Source organism: Gymnoscopelus braueri, assembly GCF_963280865.1.
Source record: "Gymnoscopelus braueri genome assembly, chromosome: 21".
Classification (NCBI taxonomy): domain Eukaryota; kingdom Metazoa; phylum Chordata; class Actinopteri; order Myctophiformes; family Myctophidae; genus Gymnoscopelus; species Gymnoscopelus braueri.
The window spans coordinates 21,416,354-21,435,811 of NC_137623.1; the positions used below are offsets into that span (position 1 = coordinate 21,416,354).

The 19,458-nt window shown below is 42.1% G+C and overlaps 1 protein-coding gene across 1 annotated transcript in view; it reads left to right on the top strand.

Annotated features, from left to right (window-relative positions):
- The window catches only part of ptprn2 (protein tyrosine phosphatase receptor type N2), a gene marked incomplete at its 5' end in the record, with an annotated part of 195,280 nt that overhangs the window by 142,702 nt on the left and 33,120 nt on the right, over positions 1 to 19,458 (top strand). Inside the window, one exon of the mRNA XM_080417441.1 lies at positions 12,162 to 12,377. Within this exon, the coding sequence (XP_080273567.1) occupies positions 12,162 to 12,377 (216 nt within the window). The remainder of the gene's footprint in view (positions 1 to 12,161; positions 12,378 to 19,458) is intronic.

Below are 19,458 nucleotides of genomic sequence, written 5' to 3' on the forward strand. Positions count from 1 at the left end.
ATTGATACTTTTACTCAAGTAAAACGTTTGAGTACTTTTTCCACCACTGCACACGCACGCACACACACACACACGCACGTAATGGGACTCACAATTGTGCATAATACAGTATGCAAAGGCATGTTATACAATTATGGGGAAACTCACGTCGGTGCAACCCATACTGTAGATGTAGGCAAACAAGTAATAATCGGGCAAGAATACACATGTACAGTACAGTAGCACATACAGTAGATATTGTAACCTTGCATTCTTTGCTCAAACGTTCTATTTTTTTTGCACACACATGAACACATCACTGGATGCCTGTACGCTGCTATCTCAGGTATAGTGTGTAGGCTACTTGATCCTGACATTTATTTAACATTCCCCCCATTCCCTCTCTCCCAGCGAGCGAGCGAGCGAGCATGTGGAGTGCCATAATGCCTCCTTTCCTCGCTGTTTAAACATGCTTTTCCATCATTTTTCCATTAGAAATGTGAATTGTGTCACGGCGAACAAACACCGGTAGAGGAGGTATAGATAACGTCGCTGTCGGTCGGCTGGAAAACCTCTTACTGTACGTCCAAAACAGTTAGTTTTCAGGAAATGAAAAAAAGAAAATGTTGTTCCAATGGATCCAATGTAGTTATTACCTAGTCACAAGCTCTTGATAATACTTGTCATTGGTTCAATTTGTATAAAATCCACAGACAGACGTAACCACATTCTCATTTACTTTCTGATTGTTTTAAAAAAATATCAAACATAGCAGATCTACAAGCTCACAACGTGTGAGCTATTTTTGGTAGATCGGCTATTTTCGCTACTTTAGCATGACACTATCGTACGACAAAGTAGGGAATTACTTTACGAAAAAAACATAAAAAGGTGAAATACGTAGATATGAGGTTTCTGCCCGACAGCAACAATAAGCCTGGCAATGGTGTAAAGTAACTAAGTACATTTACTCAAGTACTGTATTTAAGTACAATTTTGAGGTATTTTTACTTTACGGAGTATTTCCAATTTTCAATACTTTTACTTCTACTTCTATTACATCTCAGAGACAAATATTGTATTTTTACTCCACTACAATTATTTGAAAACTTAAGTTACTAGCTACTTTGCAGATATCAATTATTATATTATTAAACATACATTAACCAACCTATTCAATACTATTTGAAAATAGCAGATCTACAAGCTCACAACGCGTCGCGATGCGTTGTGAGCTTGTAGATCTACTATTTTCAAATGTGCTTTTTACTTTTGTACTTATACTCAAGTAACATTTTGAACACAGGCCTTTTACTTGTAACAGAGTATTTTTATATTGTGGTATTGCTACTTTTACTTAAGTAAAATATCTGAGTACTGAAGCCTGGCGGACTCACTGAGTTTGAGGTTTCTGAACGGGAGAGTCAGGTGCTACTCAGGTGAACTCCTGGAGGAAACAGCACGAAACTCTAGCATATACCTATAATCACCCGGCTGTCTCTCAGCGTGACCGCCAGGGGTGACTTTGGGACTTATATTCAACGGGTGACCGGAATTTCGCCCATGAGTGTTACAGTACGGTCGGGGCTCTCACCGGGGGGATTGAAACGATGGCCGTCAAAAAACCTCCCCAGTGTGATAGCCATTAGCGCCGGGCCCTCGCTGCAGGATGTGACACGAGTCGTGAAATCATCACCGCGCCCCGTGTAATGGCTGATAGGTGTGGAAAATGTGTTCCGTCGCACAGGGTCCTAGTGGAGCCAAACAACAAGTGTCAAAAAAAGTGAGGCTTTTTTCCCCCTCTCTCTGGAACAGATATAGATAGTGGCATGGTCCTCCTTAGCAGACATTTTTCCCCTTCTCCTGTTTCTCATCCATTGCGGTGTCAGAGTGGATACCCTTTGCTTGGATGAGCGTGGATGTAGATAGGGCTGACAGGTGGACGGCCGGTGTACCTCTTATAGGAGGAAGGGAAGAACATGGGGCTCTCCTTCCAGCTCAGCAGAGAATAGGATAGGCATGACCACTCGGTTGACTTGATGTGCAGACTGATTTCCTCAAGTTTTAACCTGTTCAATCCCGGGAACTTGTCATTTTAGATTTCTTTGGCTATTCAAAAAATAGCAGATATACAAGCTTATAGCACGGCTATCAGCATGTAGATCTGCTATTTTTGAAAAATCGTGAACATTAAGGCAAATCTTTGAATATGAATTCTTTTAAGCGAACATTTGTAAAGAAATATGTTGTTCCAGGGACCCCCAGAAGCAAAGATTTGAGTTACAAATGTTCGCTTTAAAATATATATATTCAAAAATTTGCACACATTTTAAAATTTATTTTCTTCAAAAATAGCAGATCTACAAGCTCATAGCGCGGCACTCGGTGCCGCGCTATGAGCTTGTGTATCTGCTATTTTTAGATATCCAAAGAACTCTAAAGTGACACAGACGCGTTCCCGGTTTGAATGGATTAAAGGGCTATGAGGGTCTATTCTATTATTTTTATTTTTATTTTTTTTGTGCCAAGAATCCAAACCACTCAATAAATGCAGCAGTATATCCAGCATGAAAAGCCCTTCATGTGCATTTTGTGCTTTTCCCTTGTGTTCGTCGTCGTGTTCTGCCACTCCTGTTCTGTTTTTTAGAAATTAATGAAATGTCAATTTTTTTATCTCTCAAAGTGACTGGGTTGCCTGGACTTTCCGTGTGCCTTGTGGCAGTCCAAACGGAGACAGAAATGTCGAATCAATGGCAGAGTTGTTCCGATATACCGATACCAGTATCGGAAAAGCTGCCGATACTGCCTAAAATGCTGTTATCGGTATTGACGAGTGTGTCAGTCAATGCCGTTCCGATACCATGTCATTTATCACATGATGATGATGTCATTTACAGTCATCAATTATTTGAATGCTTCAGTTGATGTTGCACTACTGTTTCATACAATGACTGTACTATTTTACATTATTATTTTACTAACTTGTAGCTGCACCCACATTTTTTTTAATTCCTAGATCAGTGGTTCTCAAACATTTTAATTTCAAGGACCCCCATAACTCTGAGAGCGTACAAATGGAAAGAAATGGACCCGTAAGGGTCCATTTCTTTCCATTTGTACGCTCTCAGAGTTGCATACTGTACCTGTAACTCCCTGGACCCCACTTTGAGAGCCACTGTCATAGATTTTTTTTAATTACACACTGGTATCGGATTGGTACTCGCTATCGACCGATACGCAAGTTACGCGGGTATCGGAATCGGTATCAGGGAGGAAAGAATGCTATCGGTACATCTCTGATCAATTGATTTAATATTCCTCAGTGCTTCCTTTCCTACAGTGCAGCAGAATATTTTGTTACAGTGCAGAAAGGATGAGGCAACAAACCATGGCTCATAGGGCGGATATACACTCATGTCATTGACCGACACGCTGGAGCAAATTTGAAGATCGAACTCGACAAAGGAAACGATCACTCATCAATAATCTCCATCTTGTATAAATAGGTTATTGTTTTTGGGGTTATAGTCGGTTGAAGCGTATTGTACAGCAGAGCCAGACTATATGAGAGGATGCTTGGGATGCTGTTTGAATGCAGGGTGGTGTCTGCCATGGTCATGGACCCGCGGTGGACATAGAGCAGGTTTTTTTTTTTTTCTTCTTTTTTTTCTTTCGGCCCTTCACATTGCCAACTCCAGCTGTCACGCAGAGGGACAATAGGGAAGAGGAGGGGGTGCACCCTGAATAGAAAAAAAAATAAACTGGAGAGCGCCCCCCCACACCCCCCATCGCCCTCCCCAACAAACCCCTTCCCAAGACTCGTCATCTGCATTTGACAGGACCCCCGTTCTCCTCTGTTCACCGCCCCCTCTTCTTTTTTTCCTTTCGTCCTTTCTCTCCCCGCTCTCTCTCCATAATCCCTTTCTCTCTCTCTCTCTCTCTCTCCCTGCTACGTGCAGCTGTTGCGCTCCATAGGATCTTTTTTTTTTTTTTTGGTGTGAGGGGGGGCTGATTGCTAATTAGGATAGTGCCGTGAATATTTTTTTTATACCCTCGAAACTTTTACGAACTCAATTCTTCATTTTCGTTTTAACCGTATCTGAAGCAGAGCTTCAGAAAAGAGACGCAAATAAAAAATAGGCAGTTACAGTACAGTATAACGTATATATCACTGGAGGCTACGACTACCACGCATCAGCCGTACAACTATTTATATACCGGTGCACAATCACTCGACTGTGACGGTAGCCTCCCATAATAATAATAATATATGAATAATATTATTAATAGTGGCGTCTTGAGCTTTTGGATGCAATAGGCTATACTTTGAAGAATGGACTGTCCCATTCTGCTCACATAGCCGAAATCCATGGGAGAGGGAGCGAGGGAAAAAGCCAGAGCCTGAGAAAACAGCAATTCACACACCAAGCACAGAGACCCCTAGTAGCTCAACAAATGAGTGACTAGCCCTATGTCCATTCATATTGCCCCTCAGCCCGCAAGCCTATTAGCCAAGCATCCCTCCTTGAACATTCACTGTCGACAACATGTGGAGGCATCGCCATAGCAACCAGTGGATATGACATGTGCAACGGACGGGGACTCCTGAAACGGCTGAATATAAGGAGGGGCTCTCAGCCTTAAACTAAATGATCGCGGAGGGAAAAAAAAAAAAACGAGCCTCCCCCCCATCCACCCCCATCTCTTTTCATTGGCACAGAGGCTCTGAAAGGACTCCACATTAGTGGGCTTCTGCACATTCTTCCAAGGCTCGGAAAATCAGGCGGGCATATCCCACATTCTCCTCCTTTTTTCCCTTTTTTTTAATTCTCCTCCTCCGACTCCTCTCTCTCTCTCTCTCTCCTTTTTCTTTTTCTTCATCTTCGCGTTGAAGCCGCGCAGTCTTTTGTTAGCGCGGGAGGCGCATGGGACCCTTGCAGGGGAACTTTTGAGGGGAAAGGGAGAGCAGAGCGGGCGGCGGCCAGGACGCACAGACGCTTCTTGGAGCTGCTGTGCATGCTGCGGGCGCGTCAGTGGCTAACTAGCGCTCTCTGGAATACAAGATAATATCCTCTGTTTGCTGCAGAATGTGTGACCTGCATTTCAGCGTGGATTTGGGTAATTATTATCGGCGTGCATGTGTGTGTGTAGGACATGTTTTGTGCTGTAGTTCGTTTGCAAGTTGAAATGCGACAAATGCGTAAAAGGCGCATCAGGGGACCGGCGTTTGAACTTAGTCTAATAACGATGTTTGATCACGTTCAAGGTGAGATGAGATGCGGTGAGATGATGGTTTTTGTAAATATTAGTGTTTGGGGATGATATTGGCTCTGCGGTACTTTAGCCTTGTTTCGTTACTCCATCCTATCCGCGATACCACAGCAAAGCAGACAATCCTATGCTGCAACTGATGTGCACTGTTGTCCAGATAAAAAATACAAATGCATGGAGCTATTTGAAGTAAAAATGTTATTCCCCTATTTTTTCCCATCAGAGAATTCATACTAAAACTTGCACAGTATAGCTTTGGTTGCCTCGTGTCAGCTTTGTGACACCTGGCTGTCTGGCTGGGGACAAAGTTTTCGGTAGGGGATCATCCCCCTTGATACTGCCTGAGAGTTGGGCTGAGGTTCACAGTATTTTATAACATTTGTGTGCATAAAGATATATATATATATATATATATATATATATATATATATATATATATATATATATATATATATATATATATATATATATATATATATAATTTTCCATTCCATGCCATTCTGTTTTATTCCAATTATCAGTGTAGAATAGGGCTAAACAGAAATAAGAAAAAGACGGTACACAAATTAAAATGTTTAGCAATGTGGGTTTTATTATAGGGAAATGTTTATTGGATTCAATTATTGATATTTTAACTTTTTTGTACAATTATTTCCTTTTGGAAATATAAAATGTCTTGCACGTGGTATTATAGTTGAAGTTTTTCAACAATTAGGAGATATTATTATTATTTCAGATGTCTGTGAATATTCTCATTTTAATTACTATTTTTTTTTAATGATAGGCCTCTCAACCCCCATTTCTTGCTTATATGAACCCCAATTTGGAACTTTATTCCTTGGCCTTATTGGTAATTCTTTATAATATTTACCTATATTTAGTGCCGGTTGTTGTTAGGCTTTTTGTGCGTTGAGCAGGCTTTTAGGCTTGCACTAGTCAGAGGTATTGTGATTTGACTCAATGGATCGCTGGCCGCCCCGGTGCCATCTCTCTGCATGACCTTTCCGCTATCATTTGAATAATCCAGAGGACCGAAATCCATCTGCCCTTTGTCTTGTCTTGCAGATTGGCTAATCCAATAGACAGAAGGAAGATGAATAGGCTAGGAGGGACAGACAGAAAGGGGGAAAGTCTGTTAGAGAGAGTGAGTGATAACTTAAATGAGTTGGTATCCCGAGCAGTGACGCGCGCACGCACAAATACGCACGCACACACGCGCGCAGTCGCGCACACACACACACACACACACACACACACACACACACACACACACACACACACACACACACACACGCACGCAGCTTGTAAGATGTGAGAATATTAGTCTTCGTCAAGACTTTAAACGGATTAATAGGGAGAATATGGATTTAATAAAATGTGTAGGCTTTTTTTAAGTTGACATTTATGTGGTATTAAAATGTATAATTTTCATGTCAGGTGTATGTGTCACTCTTGCTCTATATATATTAAACACGTTACATCTAATGTCAAACTATTTAATGCCACTATATACAGTAAGGTAAAAAAAAAAGCATTGATTCATTTGTAATTATTTATTAAAACAATGAACACCTTAAAATAAATAAGCTAATAATCGAGTTTCCTTTTTAAGCTGTCGTTCTTTAGTGGCGTCTATTAATCTGTTGCTATTTCCACGTATCAGTTGGAAACCACAGAAAAAGAAGCCAATGAACAAAACCTCTGTAGGCGTCAAAAATTAGTTCCCCCTCTCTCTTTCTCTCTCTCCCTCTCTCTATGTGTGAGTCTCTCTCTCTCTCTCTCTCTCTCTCTCTCTCTCTCTCTCTCTCTCTCTCTCTCTCTCTCTCTCTCTCTCTCTCTCTCCTTAAAACTCAGCTCCACTCTCCCCATCCTCGTCTTTCCCTTTTTGGTCTACCAACTAAAATAAATCATAAACTACCCACCTCTTCTTAAACAGTTCCTCAAATCTTCACTTAAAAAAAAGAAGCTGGAAATATGGTGGAGCGCTTTGAATCCAGGCCCACAAGCGGGGCGCGGGGTGGGGTCGGGGGGGGGGGGGGGGTGGCGGGGTGTCTACAGGCAATGCCTTGCACCGATACACAGTCATGGCATGGGTATATTGTGACTAAGGGTTGAAATTGTTAGCCATGGTAAATGAGAAAAAATGAATTATTCAAATCATTTTTCCTTTCTTTTTTTGGGGGCCCAGATGTTCAATTGTGTGACCTGGCTGGATAAGAATAATGGCTCAGAGGCATTCATGTACAAATCCACGTATTCTCGCTGTTATAAAACCTAATATTTGCACTTATTTTCAAAAATGTCAGCTCAGTATGTAACCATTTTGGTCACAGCCAGATAATAATGGAACGCATAATTGGACCAAGGCTGTTTTTCTTTTCCTTCTCTGCACTCAAATTTGAGACTCCCAGCTGCAGTCTTTTTTCTTGGTGGTTGATTGAGACTAGAGTTGTTCCTACTGTATACCGATACCCTGCAGTATCAGAAAAGCTGACGATATACTGCCTAAAATGCTGGTATCGGTATCGACGAATATGCCAGTCCATGCCATTTCGATACCATGTCATTCATCACATGATATGTCCTTTACATTCATCAATTATTTTGTATTGGGAATGCTTCAGTTGACGTTGCACTACTGTTTTATACTCTTACTGTACTATTTATATTATTATTTCACTAACTTGTAGCTGCACTAAATTTTCATTTATTCCTAGATCAGATAAGCTTTTTAATTTCAAGGACCCCCATAACTCTCAGAGTTACAGACCTGTAAGGGTCCATTTGGAACCCCCTCAAGGAACCCAGATAGTCTCTGGACCCCACTTTGAGAACCATTGTCCTATAGATTATTTTTTAATTACACCTTGGTATTGGATAGGTACACTTGTATCGACCGACACGCAAGCCTGACGGCTCGCTCGGCGGTGCCTCTAGTGGCTCAAGTCCGCTTTAGACGTGCGAGCGCTAGCGTCACCCTTCTTACATCTTGGGTTTTGAGAACGACACTTCCGCTTTGCTCCTGGAGTGCGGAAGTGCTCAGGACGGCACGTTTTTGGGGAGTGAGAGTGTGTTGCATCAGAGCGAACATAAAGACCCACTTCAACATTGGCTCTCAAAGTGGGGTCCGGGGACCCCCAGGGGTCCTTGGGGGGGTTCCAGGGGGTCCCCAGCAAATTGTGTCAATATAGCATCACAATAATTTTAATCTTTTATACTTTGGGCTATGTGCCGCGCTATGAGCTTGTAGATCTGCTATTTTTGAAAAATCTTGAAAATGTGTGCAAACTTTTGAATCTGTATTTTTTTTTTGCAAACATTTTTTACTCAAATCTTTGCTTCTGGAGGGTCCCTGGAACAAAATATTTGAGATGGGGGTCCGCGGCCAAATACATTTTGGGGGTCCTTGACATGAAAAAGTTTGAGAACCACTGCACTACAACATTCACAATCTGTATTGTTGGTGCTGTATTGTTAATGGTCTGAAATAAGGTGCAGAGTTCTGATGGGGTGGACAGTACTTGAAAACATCCAGCTATCCTTCAACAATAGGTTATTATTGTACCCTCAGTCTAAATGTCAAGGTGCTGCTATTTTTCTTGCCACTTATCGGATTCAATACACCCATCGATCTTTGAATATTGCACAGAGGGAATTGGACGGAGCTACTGGTGCCCCAATATTATTGGTTGGTGCTTGCCTTTTACACATCAATATTGGCATATATTTGGCCAATAAGGTCATGGCAAAAAAAAAGTTATATTATAAAGTGATATTGATTTCAAGATTCAAGATTTGTATTGTTACAATAGTAAAACATTAACAAATAAATAATAATAAAGAATAGCAGTAATAATAAACAATGACAAATAATAATAATAATAATAAGGTAACTACTAAGCAGTAGTAAGAAGTCAATAAAACCAATATGTTTTACACCCTGGTGACCAAACAGGTCACCACAATGTGTAATTGTTTTTAGATTTGTGTTTCAAATGTGTCTTGGTTTCTATGTGTAACTTTTATATCTCACATGTATGCCTTTTATTTTTCCAATCCCTAGATGTCATTTATTTTCAACAGTGATGTTGTTGAATTGCGTCGTATTGTATTACTCGACGTAACTGCAAATGAGTTTACTCAGTGTAATTTTGAGAATAGATCAATCTTGAATGAATACAGATTAGTCTGTGATACATAAATGTAACACAGTACACATGAGGTGCTTGTAGGTGCTGTGTGCATGGTTCCTGCTTCTAAATGTTGACCGTTTGTGTATATATGTGCACGCTGTGCAGCATGTGTGTATAAATATCTACAGTATTTACGTGCAGTGGTGGGAAAAGTACTCAAATTCTTTACTTAAGTAAAAGTACCAATACAGTATAAAAATACTCTGTTACAAGTAAAAATCCAGAATTAAAAAATGACTTGAGTAAAAGTACAAAAGTATTGGCATCAAAATGTGCTTAAAGTACCAAAAGTAAAAGTACTAAATATTTGAAAATAGCAGATCTACGAGCTCACAAATAGCCTAGGTATAAAATACGGCTAAAGTGGTTAATGCATGTTTCATTGTATCATAATTTATATCTGAAAAGTAACTAGTAACTCAAGTGTTCAAATAAATGTAGTGGAGTAAAAGTACAATATTTGCCTCTGAGATGTAGTGGAGTAGAAGTAAAAGTATTGGAAATTGGAAATGCTCAAGTAAAGTACAAATACCTCAAAATTGTACTTAAGTACAGTACTTAAGTAAATGTACTTAGTTACTTTCCACCACTGTTTACATGTATCTCTGGGTGTAATATTCAAAGTGGCGTGTGGAAGAGTGCGTGGTGTGTGTTTAAAGGCTTCCTCTTTGGGTAATATGGCTAAGACTTGTGACTATCAGTCTTTACTACGACCAGTCAATGCTCAGGTTGTATTGTCAATGCTCAGTAATTGCACAGGCAACTGTTATTTCCAGCTCTGTACAGAAATATTTAGAAACATTAGCCAGAATAAGAAACGCCAGTTTGAGGATGATGTTTTACTGTATCTAGACAATAAATGACTATATGCTCAAATTGCCTACAGTCAGTGTGACAATTTTTCATTTGTATGACAGGCAAACGTGAGGCTATGTCTATGCGTCTATGTTTTCATATTGTCAACAAGGACAATCTTTAACAGTAGTTAAAGGTCACTCCCAATTATCACTGTATCACACAGCCAAAGTCTGTATTGGTGTGGTTCTTCATGGAATAGTCCTACAGTAGGCCATAATAATGGCCATGAGAGGACCAATTATTATTCAAAGTCCAATTACTTTTCCTACAATCCTGTCTTTCACCTATTTCTTTCTTTTTTTTTAAATACTGGAGCTCATCAGAGGCTGCTATACTTTAAAGTGCCTTTACCACCCACCAGTAGAGGAAGTGCAGGGCATTCCCATAGCTGTCTGTCAAGACTTCGCATTAGCTAGTACCGCTGGAGTGTGAATACAGTGAAAAGGCCCTTTCTAATCAACTGGTTCGTGGATTTTCAGACCACCTGTGTCTCTCTCTGTGCAGCCCTGCTAGCCTTTAAGCAAAGTGTCTTGGGCTGGGGGGGCCTAATCCTCGGCGACCAGAGGAGCTAATTAACCGCGAGCTTTTAGTGTCCCAACCTCCTGTAGATGCACAGTGCCAGACCACCCCAACCCCACCACTCCAAGATGCCCCCCCCCCCCCTCCCTCCATCCCACTCCCTCCCCTCCCTGCCAGGACTAAATAGGGCTGTAAATATCTATAGTGGAGCACAGTGTGGAGGCAACACTGGGCAGGAGCCTGCTAATGGGAGAATTGACTGAGTCCTCTATACAACAGTATATACGACCACTATTAGCCGTGGCTAATGAGCAGGGGCCGGTCGGATTTGACCGTCGTCGACACAAGTGTACAGCATTTCATTTAAAGCGAATTATATAAGGAAGGAGAGGGAGACAAATCCTGTGCTTTTTCAGGGGGGCGAGTGAACGAACGGCAGCGATATATAACGCGTGAGTCGTATTATGATTACTGCAGCTGTGTTTCAAAAAGGGCCTCGTTCTGCCGGGAAACGTTATACCTGCTATGATTGGTTTTCTGTGTACCTCGTGTGTGCGTGCGTGAGTGGGTGTGTGTGTGTGCGTCTGTTCTTGTATTATGTGAGGGCCTACACCTTTTCGGTGTTACCTCTGTATATGTAAACTAAGCTGAAGTATTTATCCATGTTACGGTAAAACACAGAAATAAACTATTCATTCATTCATTCAGGGCCACATGTCCCCACACAAGTATTGTAGATTTTGAGAAATAGACATTGTGAGGGACCATTTTCCTGGTCCTCACCCAGAGAAATGGTCGTTTTAAGGTTAAATATTATTTGGGGAGTTGGGATTACAATCCAGGAAAAGATTCATTGGTTCTCAAAGTGGGGTCCTTGGGGGGGTTCCAAGGGGTCCCCAGCAAAATGTGTTGATGCAGCATCACAATCATTTTAACCACTTTAACCATACTTTGGGCTATTCAAAAATAGCAGATATACAAGCTCATAGCGCGGCACCGAGTGCCGCGCTATGAGCTTGTATATCTGCTATTTTTGAAAAATCTTGAAGATTTGTGCACATTTTTTGAATATATATATTTCAAAGCGAACATTTTTAACACAAATCTTTGCTTCTGGGGGGGTCCCTGGCAGTGCAGCAACATGTTTTCAGATGGGGGCCCCGCGGCCCAATATATATCAATTTAGGGGGGTCCCTGGCATGAAAAAGTTTGAGAAGCACTGATTTAGACGTTAGGCTTATACTGTAGGTGTGGTTAGAGTTACTGTATGGCCTGATGTATTCACTGTGTGTGTGTGTGTGTGTGTGTGTGTGTGTGTGTGTGTGTGTGTGTGTTTCACAGAGGGGCAGCCTGACCCAGCTCCCCGTGGTGAAGGAGACCAGGGTGGAGTCGGGCCAGTTCCTGCTGCTCTCCGTCCTCTGCATGCTCCTGGTGGCGGTGGCGCTCTCCGCCTCCACCGCCTTCTTCTGCTGGCGCCAGCGCTCACACGTCCACGTGAAGGAGAAGCTGGCCAGCCTGGGGACTGACACCAGCGCCGATGCCACCGCAACCTATCAGGTGAGAGCAAATTAAGTCACCCCACCCCCCGCCCCCCCCCCTCTCTACCCCACCACACACACGCACACACACACACACACACACACACACGCACACGCACACACACACACACACACACACACACACACGCACACACACACACACACACACACACACACACACACACATTTTGCTGTGAGCCAGTCAGCATCGAGCAGCACTCAGCCCAGCGTGCTGTCATTGGCCGAATGTGCACTCGGATCTTGAAGAGGCTGGTGTTTTCATTGGATGACACCTGTGTGCTTGTGTGCGTGCGGGCGGGCGGAGGCTGGCGGACGCATATGTTTAACTGATTAAAACCGGGAAAGCATATGTGCCATCTTCGATTTTTGCGTTGACTATTCAAAAATAGCAGATCTGCTATTTTTGAGCATTTTTGACAAATCTTGGAAGTGTGAGAACTACTGATTTAGAAGGCATTTGCAGAATCTGCCTCAGGTCTTAATGGGTTAAGTGAGTGCGTGCGTGCGTGCGTGCGTGCGTGCGTGCGTGCGTGCGTGCGTGCGTGCGTGCGTGCGTGCGTGCGTGCGTGCGTGCGTGCGTGCGTGCGTGCGTGCGTGCGTGCGCGTGTGTGTGTGTGTGTGTGTGTGTGTGTGTGTGTGTGTGTGTGTGAGCGTGCGTGCATGCGTGCGTGCGTGCCTGGATGTGTGTGCGTGCCTGATGTGTGTACGTGCATGATTGCATGCGTGCGTGTACATATGTTTATGTGTGTGCCTGCGCGTTAGTTCGTGCACGCGCGTGTGTGTGTGTGTGTGTGTGTGTGTGTGTGTGTGTGAGACGGGGGAGAAGCCACCAGCGTGTGTGTCTACTACTCCCTGTGTCCCTCCAGGACCAGGGGCAGCCTGGCCTGTATTGATTTCCCAGCGTTGGGGCTCAGCTGTGCCCAGCGTGGCACTCAGAGCACATTTTATCTACATGTAGCCGTGAACGTTTTCAATATTTAATCAGGTTTTCACATTGTTGTCACAGAGGTGCAAGCGTTAGAATCGCCAGCCACAGAGAAGCTAAAAAAAACATGTCTTCTGAAAAGCAGGATTACATTTTGTCTTTTTTTTATCCCTCAGTGAAAATGTTTTATCAGTGTTCTTTTTTAGAGTCAGTATTTATTGATGTTGCCCCCGTTTATTGTCCTCATATTGTGCTACTGTGAAGAGTCAGGATTATGGATGGGACATTTATTCTCCATTTACCTTGGGGGTTGGATAGTGTGTTAGGAGTTCAAATGTGGGTTGCTTCTCTGTTATTTGACAGGTGTAGTTGTATGGGGAGAGAGAGAGAGAGAGAGACAGAGACGGACGGAGAGAGAGAGAGAGAGAGAGAGAGAGAGAGAGAGAGACGGAGAGAGAGAGAGAGAGAGAGATGCAGAGACACAGAGACAGAGACACAGAGAGACAGAGACACAGAGACGGAGAGAGAGAGACAGAGACAAAGAGACGGAGAGAGAGAGAGACAGAGACAAAGAGACGGAGAGAGAGAGAGACAGACAGACAGACAGACAGACAGACAGACAGACAGACAGACAGACAGACAGACAGACAGGATAGTGTGTTAGGAGTTCAAATGTGGGTTGCTTCTCTGTTATTTGACAGGTGTAGTTGTATGGGGAGAGCAGAGAGAGAGAGAGAGAGAGACGGAGAGAGAGAGAGAGAGAGAGATGCAGAGAGACAGAGACACAGAGACAGAGACACAGAGAGACAGAGACACAGAGACGGAGAGAGAGAGACAGAGACAAAGAGACGGAGAGAGAGAGAGACAGAGACAAAGAGACGGAGAGAGAGAGACAGACAGACAGACAGACAGACAGACAGACAGAGACGGAGAGAGAGTGACATGCAGAGAGAGAGACAAAGAGACATAGACGGAGAGAGAGAGGGAGAGACAGACAGACAGAGAGCTGGATGAGAGCTTCCTCTTGACTTGTTTTCATCCCTGTTAGCAGAGGGGGGGGTCTGATCCCACGACCTGGTGCACATCTCTGGGGCTCATGTGTGTCTCTCCTTTGGCCCCACCCCCCCTGTAGCCAAGCATACTGCAATATCCAGAGTGTTATTGTAACTCAGAGAGTGTACAAAAATTGGTCGATTTTCACATTGTCAGACTTAAATTAACCCATTAAGACCGGGAAAGCATCTGTCATTTTGGATTTCTTTGGCTATAAAAAAATAGCAGACATACAAGCTCATTGCCGCTATGAGCTTGTATATCTGCTATTTTTTTTTGCAAATCTTTGAATATATATTCTGCAAATGTCTTCTAAATCCAAACAGTTTTTTTTTTTAAACGTATGTTGCTATATTAGTGGTTCTCCAACTTTTCCATGTGAAGGACCCCCAAAATTATATGTATTTCGCCGCGGACCCCCATCTCAAAATATGTTGTTCCAGGGACCCCCCTAGAAGCACAGATGGGAGTTAAAAATGTTTCAAAACTTTTTATTTAGATAAAAAAAAAAAAAAAGCAGATCTACAAGCTCATAGAGCTCATGAGCTTGTATATTTGCTATTTTTGAATAGCCAAAGTATAAAATAATGGTTAAAGTGGTTACACAGATGCGTTCCCGGTCTTAATCGTGACTTTTCAGTGTAGCCCGCCCCATCCAACCCCCCCCCCCCGTGCGTGCGTGCAGCTCCGGTGCATGCAGCGCTCTGTGTGGAGAACAGTTGAGAAGCAGGATGAGTTATGAGGTGGACCCATGGATATTGCCCTGAGGGCGAGGCCCGGGGCACAGCTTCATGGCTCCAATGATTAAAGTCTGACGGGGCTGGGGGAAAGCCGAGCCGAGGGGCCGGGGCTTTTACAGTACACAGGGTCCCCCTGCTCTCTGGAGAAAGATATCACTATGATAGATCATGAGTTAGCGTCGTGTGCATTTTTTACAAGGCGTCCGGTCCCTCTCACCGGCCCCCGCGTCGGCCTGCACTCCAGCCTCCCACACCTCGGGGCTCTCTGCCTGTGTCATTGTGTATGGAAATAATGGTGAGAGCGCTGGTTCAGCCTAACCCTATACCCAAAACCAGTGGTGGAAAAAGTACCCACATTCTTCACTTAAGTAAAAGTATCAATACTGCAACCTAGAAATACTCTGTTACAAGTAAAAGTCCGCAATTAAAAGTGTACTTGAGTAAAAGTACAAAACGTATTGGCATCAAAATGTTTTATTTAAAGTACCAAAAGTAAAAGTACTCATTATACAGAATATCCCGTTCAAATGTATAAAAAATCTTTTGAAAATAGCAGATCTACAAGCTCACAATGCGACACATTGTGAGCTTGTAGATCAGATATTTTCAAATGGACGAAATGTATATAGGGCTGAAGTGGGTAATGTATCTTTTGTAATAATAATCAAAATCTACAAAGTAACTAGTAACTAAAGTTTTCAAATAATTGTCGATATTTGCCTCTGAGATGTAGTGGAGTAGAAGTAAACTCCAGTAAAGTAAAAAATGCCTCAAAATTGTACTTAAGTACGGTACTTGAGTAAATGTACTTAGTTACTTTACACCACTGGTGTATGGAAATAATGGTGATAGCCCTGGCCAGCCTAACCCTACCCAAAACCCAACATGATGGTTTTTTTTTTTTATATACTGATCCATGGCGAATCAAATGGAGAAATATCCACCCAGAGATAAAGGTGACAACATCTTATGAGGGGAGAGAATCAGACAAGGTGTGTGTATGCGAGCATGTGTGGGCACCTTTGTACGATCGCGCATGTTGGGAAGGTTCGATAAGATTGCACCTGTCAGACAATGAGGCTTTTCTTTTCACCCCTCTTCTCCATTCAGTTTCTTTTTCATTTTGTGAAAAGAAGGAGAGAAAAAAAAGGCACTGGCACGGCTTGATAATGGCTTGATTTTTTTTAATGGGCTGTCTGTGCACAGAGGCATGCTGGGAGAAAAGCTGAGTGATTGGGATAGTAGTAATCTGTTTGGCGCAGGAGGGTGAACAATCTTTTTTTTTTACCACCAAAGTCTCCAAATGCCCACAGAAATGGTGATATCTTTGCCAGAAGGGGAAATCATGCAGTGCTGTATACAATTGTATCAACGCCCCGTCATCTCTGGTGGCACCAGCATCACATTGAAAATCCTATTTTGATTTGAAGATGATGCGCTTGGTACATTCTTATCACTCACAGAATGAAATACAGATTCCGTCCTTCGCAGTAAAGAATGTAGATATACTGCATTCAGCTCTGGTGCCTGTGGTGATTTTGTTCATGGTTGCTTTGACAGGGAGGGCCCCTTGATACATTCATGAAATGTAGAGCAATTCACTCACAGTATCTGGCATCCAGGTACACAGTAGACAGTACATATTAAATGTATTCTGTAGAGCATGTTTTTACGTAATTATAAGCGCCGTAAGCCAACAGGATAAGCCATTAATCTACAGAGACATGGGGGACAAATGAAGTCGTGTGAGTTGTCAGGGTTTTACAAAAGTCAACCCTGGGGGGAGGCCCCAAGAAAGGCACAAACCTTAGAGTATAAGTATTGATATGAGAAACCGGTGCTAGGTATGAAAAAAATATTATATGAAAGCCATGCATGGAACCCAGGTGTATAAAAAGCATTTTTTTTTTTTTGAGGATTACCTCTGAGACAATCCATGAGCTTTATCGCTCAAGGTGTTTATTATCACATGCACACACAATGCAGCAGGTAGCAACGTTGCAAGGGAGTGAAATTTGTGAGCTTGAAATTTGGAAATTTGTGAGCGTACTTCAACAGTGCAGATTAAAAATTCACACTGTTGTATCCATGTAAACAAAATCAAAAAAGAAAACGAACAAAAACAATGTTGTAACAAGTAACAAAAACAATTGAAAGGAAATGTTTCAAAGTTACAGTACATTTAAGAAAAGCAATTGGCAATGTTTCTCCGATGGCTGTTTTTTCCCCCGACTACAAGAACTAAATGAATCGAGCCATGAAACGTATTTCACAGGTTCCGGATTTGTTTTCATCATAGACGCGCTATGGCTGGGTTTCAGATAAGGTTTTCAGAACCTAATTTGGTCCCTGCTCAGGAGGTGTAACCCTGAGTACTGGCAACTCAGTTATGCTTTCGAAGGTTTTCTAAAAATAGTGAAAATAGCAGATCTAATGTGAGCTTATAGATTGGCTATTTTTGCTTGTTTCTATATGGTGTACCTCCCCCCTCAGGAGGGAAACCTAAAGCAAACGGTGAATAAAGCGTGCACATCCAAAATTAAAAGCCAGGTGCTGGGCAGAGACAAATACTAAGAAAGATTTTGAGTCCGCACACCAACGGTATTTTTATTACCACAAATATTATTGCCCCATTTGGTTGTAATAAAAGAAAAATAAATTGGGCTGTATCCAGTGTGGGGACTCAAATCTTTTCTAATAAAGGAAAGGTAAACAAAAAACAATCACAGAACTTCACAGGCTCTGGGGAGCTTCGGGTTCTGACTGGAAGGTTCTGGGTTGTACCCTGCGTAATTGAAAAGAGCCATAAGACTGGATGCGAGTCAAAGAATTGATTTCAAAATACCACTGTTGGTCTATAAAGCTATTAAATGGTTTAGGGCAGTGGTTTTCAACCTTTTTTGTGCCAAGGACCCCTAAATTGATATACATTCGGCCGCGGACCCCCATCTGAAAACGTTTTGTGCCAGGGACCCCCAGAAGCAAAGATATCAGTTAAAAATGTTCGCTTTAAAAAATATAAATATTCAAAGATATGCACACATTTTCAAGGTTTTTCAAAAATAGCAGATCTACAATGAGCTTGTATATCTGCTATTTTTGAATAGCCAAAGCTAAGTGGTTAAAATGATTGTGACTAGGGGTGTGCCGATACACTAATTTCACCAAACGATACGATACGATATTTGGCTCACAACTTCGATACGATTTCGATACGATACGATACGCACTTTTTTTATTATTATTAAATTATTATTTTTGCATTATTCAGATATGCGAACTTGTAGCTTTTCAGCTACAATAGCCGTTTTGAATCAAAATAGGGCAATAGTGTGATACCTGACCCGAAAAAAAAACATGTTGTCACCCTTTTCACCTCGGGGCTGTTTGCATGCCTGATTATTATTATTGTAAAAACAAAAAAAAAAAAAGTTTTTTTTTTTTTTCTCAAAACGATACATATCGTCACGAAAACGTATCGCGATATATCGCGGGACGATATATCGGCACACCCCTAATTGTGACGCTATGTTAACTCATTTAGCTGGGGACCCCCTGGTACCCCCCCCAAGGACCAGTGGTGGTCCCTGGACCACTGGTTGAGAACCACTGGTTCTTGTACGATATCATGAACCATCCAGACCTCTCAGGTCATCTGGGAAAAGGTCTTCTGACCCTAAATCCCAAATTAAACGCGGGGAAGCAGCATTTAGTTTTTATGCACCACATCTCTGGAGTCTGGAACAAACTCCCAGAAAACTGCAGGTTTTGCTGCCACTCTTATTTCTTTTAAAACACGACTAAAGACCCTTCTGTTTGCCCGCTGCCTTTGATTAGAGTTATTTTTAACTTTTCTTTTCTCCTCTGCACTGTAACTGTGTCTATTAATTTGTACTTCTTTTGTTTCGTGCATCCTAATGTCATTTTATAATTGTGTTATTGTGTTTCCTTTGCTTGATGTTCTGTGTAAAGCACATTGAATTGCCTCGTTGTTGAAATGTGCCGTACAAATAAAATCGCCTTGCCTTGCCTCCAGTGGTGGAAAAAGTACTCACATTTTAAAAGTATCAATACTGCAATATAGAAATACTCTGTTACAAGTAGGAGTCCTGTATTCAGAATGTACTTGAGTAAAAGTATAAAAGTGTTGGCATCAAAATACACTTAAAGTACCAAAAGTAATTGTACTCATTGTGCAGAATGGCCCATTTCAAGTTTTCAAATATATACAAATCTTTTGAAAATAGCCGATCTAAGCTCACAATGCGGCACGATGCGCCGCATTGTGAGCTTGTAGATCGGCTATTTTCAAATGGCTGAAATGTATATAGGGCTGAAGTGGGTATGTTTTGTAATAATCA